The sequence below is a fragment of the Benincasa hispida genome, chromosome 4 (genome assembly GCF_009727055.1).
Source record: "Benincasa hispida cultivar B227 chromosome 4, ASM972705v1, whole genome shotgun sequence".
Classification (NCBI taxonomy): Eukaryota; Viridiplantae; Streptophyta; class Magnoliopsida; order Cucurbitales; family Cucurbitaceae; genus Benincasa; species Benincasa hispida.
Genome location: NC_052352.1, coordinates 57228066 through 57233201, shown reverse-complemented (window position 1 = coordinate 57233201; position 5136 = coordinate 57228066). Strand labels below are relative to the sequence as shown.

The window sequence follows — 5136 nt, the reverse complement described above, 5'->3', positions numbered from 1 at the left end:
CCCTTTTCCAATCACCTATATTAAAACTAAAACTTGACACCTTTGCATTTACAGTTGACAAGTTTTGCAACAATCACAAACAATAAGATGAAATGGTTATTTTCCAACCCCAGGTCATAGGGGCCATGCTCATCAAGCGAGATGAAATCCCTCCACACAAAGCAATCCTCATTTGCAACGTCCCACACTATCATCATTGCAAAAATCAAATGGTATTTGGTAGAGCTGCTATTGTAAATAAAGACACTGAAAAAACAAAAGAGAAAAGGAAAGGCCAAGGCTGTGCTCATGTCACTGCTCAAAAGCTTCCTTGGAAAAGTTAATCAATGACGAGACTTGAATTATTGCTGGTTTGAACTTTGAATCATAACTTCGCCCAGAAAAAAAAAATGTGGGATTTCAGCCTTATGTACACTTACTTTAACAAAGTGAAATGGATTTGTTCTAATGCACTCTCCTTTTGAAGGGACCTCTGCACAGGTTTTACTGTCTTCTTTGATGCAGGTCGATATGGAACCATGCTTACATTCCTAACATTCAATGAACATTTGTTGATTAGCAAACAGAAAACCAAGCAAAAGGTATTAAAGCGAGGTCGGGCGGGAGGGCAGGGGAGAAAGAAATCTCTTTAGGGTGCACACACTTTTATACAAATTTTTCAGGATGATGATTTTTTACAGTCACTGCATACAACCAAACACATTCTATCTGAAAGAAGAAAGAAACCATCATAAGACCCCTCGATTTCACAATGGGACTTCTAGTTTCATTTATTCACAAGCCAATTTGGTGTCAAAGCTGCTCAAACAGATTGCAAAAGCTTGAAATGCTGACAATGGATATCGGTAATCCATCGTAAACATGTCCTTCCCAACCTTCCCAAATTGAAGAATGATCTTGTCATGGTCGGATTGGGAAGATTGGGCATGTTGGTTTGGCTGTGATTGGTTTGTAGCTGTGGAAGAAGGCTCTGTAGCAGCTATCAGTTGAAAGTTTTTGACAGAGGCAACGGTTACTCTCCCCCGAAAATTAAGGCACCAACACTGCAACTGCTCATGCCACCGTGGCGGCTTGTTCCTAAGAATCAATGGTCTCTCCTTCCCCGTTTCATCTTCGTCTCGAGGGCCAACAATGTCAGAGAAACGGGAACTACTGAACTCTGTAGAATTGAAGACAGACTTGGAGAATGATATACTTCGAAATGAATCCCCAAGGAGTCGAGGGACAACCTCTGGCTGGCCTGGAACAGTACCACCAGCCTCAAGAGATGAGGCAGGGATGGAGTGCATCGTGCAGTGCATCTTTCGGGGGCCTCTTGTGCCAAGAACGTTCAGTTCATAAGTGACTTGAGCAATGTCATAGCTACCAGTTGGGACTTTTGGAGAAACTTTTTTCGAGTAGAATCTACGACTACGGCCAGGTGGGGAAATCTGGGCGTTGTTGTATGGAGGCTGTGTATCATAGATAATGAACTTGGTCCCAAGAAAATTTGACCTGAAATGAAGAGAACAGATCCATGTAACAAACTGAAAGAAAGATGCAAATGTAACTAGGTACTATTCTACAAGAAAACATTTCGAGGTGAATAATTCAATCTAACTGATGCAAATAATCAGTGAAGGCCACAAGATGCTCTTTTCCTGTTTGCATAAGAGATGTATGGCAATCTTTCGGAGGGATGAAATTTAGAAAGTTGTGAACTCTTGAGGCCCACAGTGTAAGGACTTAATGAGGTATAAATTGATGTTTTTTTAGTAGTGGGATTCAAACTCTTGGGCAACAAGGAGTGGAGTTCACAACTCCACTCCCCTCAATTCCTACTCTAATTCCTTGGACCAAACACCCCTCAATATTTTGGGACTGTTTCCCTAATATGAGAAACCTGACTAATATAAAGGAGATGAATTTGACAAGACGATCGAATCAAAATCAGGCCACTCGTTCAATCTTTTCCAATAATTTTATTTTATTCAAGTGGGGGTGGAGGAGGGAGTTCTTGAACTATTCAATATTAGAACTGTAAGTCTTATATCTCAAATTAAAATTATCCTGAATTTCAATTTACCGAACTCTCTATTTGAATAAGATCCATATGGAGTGTACACTTATAAGCATTCAGCATGGCATAATTCGACCTTGTGGAAAAGAAGGTTACAATTGATGATATCTTAAGAGTATCAAGGAACTTGGATGGAGACAACTAATTCTACCTTAGTTTTCCAATGTAGGTGTTGCTTGATCTTGATATATTATCTGCATCCATGGAGATCACGTATTCAGTGCACGTTGTTCTCCTTGTTCTTTTGGCAGAAAGAAGAAACTTCCCATTATCAACAAGTAAAGCTGCAATAATATCAATATTTAGAGACAGATTCAAGAATATATGTGTCTGTATGTATGTATGCATGCATGCATGTTTTATATCTTAATATTCTCAGCATTCATCATCCAAAAGCAGAAGTACTTTGTTAAATATCCAGATATATTTTCAGATTTTGCAGTTCATCATCCAATAGCAAAACTCCATCATAAAATATGCAGACATATGAAAGATTTCATCATCTAATAGTGGAACTACTTCGTAAAATATCCAATATCCAAAGACTGGTATGTAACGATAACATGAACATAAAAAAGAAGATTCACATCTCTAGATTACTTTTAGTTCTCCCATTTTAGATAACAGCTGAGTGGTGTAAAAGGTTGAAGTGATTCATTTAAAATAAAAGCAAAATGTTAAAATACATGTAGCTGATATGACAGACAAAATAATGCAGCACATTTTATTCAAAAATTCAGAACTTTTTCGGTAAATGGTGGGAAGCCAGTTGACACACTTTACGGCAACATCATATATTGAAATGAGTCACATGCGCACACAAACAGAGAATGAAACTCAAGTATCTCAACGATTAGATCCTAATGAACAATTTTGGTTTAAAAGTATTTAAATCCATATGATGCAAGAGGAAAGAGAAACAAACAGATACATAAACCATGAAAGAGAAGCTTACCAGGACTAAGGCAAAGGTAAAGATGATAAGTCAAATTAGATTTGTCCCTCTTAATGAAGCACTGAATGGTTCCATCACGAGCCCCTGGCTGCAAAGAGAATTGAATTAAGAATTACAAAAGGTACACTTCAATGCCTTTCTACATTCAACATATGGGTGAAAAGAATTACAAATATGGAAAACGCTTTGTTACTTTTGTACCTGTTTTAAGGAGACAGGGAAGGTGATTTTTCCAGAGAACTCGGGACTTTTTACTATCTCTTTGCACATTTCCCTCCACGACCTACAAACAGCAGCACAAGCAACAACATGTTTGCGAGCAGGCCACACACTCTCACTCTCCTCCAATCTCATGACTACATCCCGCAATAGCTCAGGTGGGAGGCTAGCCCAACGACTGTTTTGAATTACCAGAGGTTGGTCATGCAAATCATGGACTGATCCATGAGATTTACCCCGCTGGTGACCAGGCAGTCTCACCTCAAAACTACGCCTGGATAAACTTCCAAACCCCTCCCTAACGTCACGAACTATACTACGAAACGACATCACTGGATGTGTCACAAAGCCCTGATTATCGTATATTCAATGTTGCGTCACACACTAGATGCCCCTTAAAATATAACCGAAACCACAACATACACCATCAACTGCATATCAAAGAGACAACATTCGAATGTCATTCATCACATTGAAAAAACAATGAAAAAGGGAACACAAAAACATGTAAAAGAGATTTTATCATGAAAACTCTACGAACCTCAAAGACACAAAATGATGGATTTTAGACCTGATGTGAACCAAAAATTTTGTTGTTTGAATACAATTTAATAGTTTATCAGTTTGAAACACTTGATATGATGAACATAGCAAGCAAAGAGCTTTTCTCGCAAAACCCAACAGGTCAAACAAACCAAACTATGCAACTATTTTGAGTTTGTGACATTTCTGAAGACTGGATCTCTCTTCTGGTCACAAGTGAGTTTCAGAAACAGCTTAACCAATTTCAGACACCCATAAATCATTCAAGCAAACAGAACAAGAGTTACAAAGCTAGGAATCAGCTGATCAATAGATTAAAAAACACAAAAAATGAAATAGCAGCATCAAATTCAAAAACAAGTTACAACTAAATGGTAACCCTGAAAAACAGAACAAACCCAAAGGAGAACTTTAAAAAAAGGTCCACAAACACAAAGAACCCAATTGGTCACAGAGGTCAATGATCCATTTCCTCACCAAGTGTGCTTCCACAAGAAACCCCAAGCACAGAAATTAAATGGAAATTTGAAGCAACAAATACACAAAAGTAAGAAATGGCCAACACAAGCCAAAAAGTAAGGAAATGTTACAAGACCTAAAAATAAAAGGGTAGAGAAAGCATTGTAGTTAGAAAGTAACCCTAGACAGTGGAGCTAGTAGCTAAGAAACCCCATTAGAGAGCTTCAACAAACAGACACAAAAGAACCATAATATAGGGAAAAAGTAAAAAAGAAAAGAAACCCAAAAGAAGATTAGAAGCTAAGAAACCTACCGATTGAAGATGAGCAAAATACAAGCCTGAAAATGAAGATATTAGAAGAATCTGTAGATGGGGATGAAAACCCAACAATCCAAAACTAAAAACCCACGGTAGAAGATTAGATTGAAGAACAACGGGACTACAAAAAAGGAAAAAAAGAAGAAGAAATAGCTCAGGGTCTTCTTCTTTGTAGCTTCTTAAAGAATAAGAACTCTCTTCCTCTCTCTATGTGGCTGATACAGAACCCAAGTTTTGCAGGCTTATATTAAATCCAACGCGTGAACCAATTTCTCACAACAAACTACCTTTTTCTTGAACTGAAAATTAATTATAATAATACAAAGAAAAACTTTTTTTTCTTTCGCAATAAAATAAGCTGGTTGCTTGCTTTGTTTTACTCAAATTTTAAATGGAAGATTTTGATTTGCTTTGTTTTGTTTTTTTTCATTTAATCAGGGTTTTGATTTCATTTGTCACGGTTTATGTTGGATTTAGAATATTGTTCTTTGTGTTTGCTCGAAGAAATAAACAAATCAATAATATTATTCTCTGTGTTAAATAAATGCAATATGGATTTATATATCATTTTAATGAACTTTA

The 5136-nt window shown here is 37.2% G+C and overlaps 1 protein-coding gene across 1 annotated transcript; it reads right to left on the bottom strand.

Annotated features, from left to right (window-relative positions):
• Positions 1 to 458: 458 nt before the first annotated feature.
• On the bottom strand, positions 459 to 4891 carry LOC120076019 (tubby-like F-box protein 8). The gene is made up of 5 exons (XM_039029797.1): positions 4549 to 4891; positions 3216 to 3664; positions 3015 to 3102; positions 2211 to 2343; positions 459 to 1494 (listed from the first exon to the last, which is right to left on the bottom strand). Exons 2-5 carry the CDS (start codon positions 3561 to 3563, stop codon positions 771 to 773), a joined length of 1293 nt encoding a protein of 430 aa, XP_038885725.1. The 5' UTR covers positions 3564 to 3664; positions 4549 to 4891; the 3' UTR covers positions 459 to 770.
• Positions 4892 to 5136: the final 245 nt, after the last annotated feature.

Coding starts and splice junctions, on each gene's coding strand:
- LOC120076019 (XM_039029797.1), bottom strand. CDS start 3,563: ATGTCGTTTCGTAGTATAGTTCGTGACGTTAGGGAGGGGTTTGGAAGT. Junction 3,103..3,215: donor TCCCTGTCTCCTTAAAACAG/GTACAAAAGTAA, acceptor TTCTCTTTGCAG/CCAGGGGCTCGTGATGGAAC. Junction 2,344..3,014: donor TTACCTTTGCCTTAGTCCTG/GTAAGCTTCTCT, acceptor ATATTATTGCAG/CTTTACTTGTTGATAATGGG.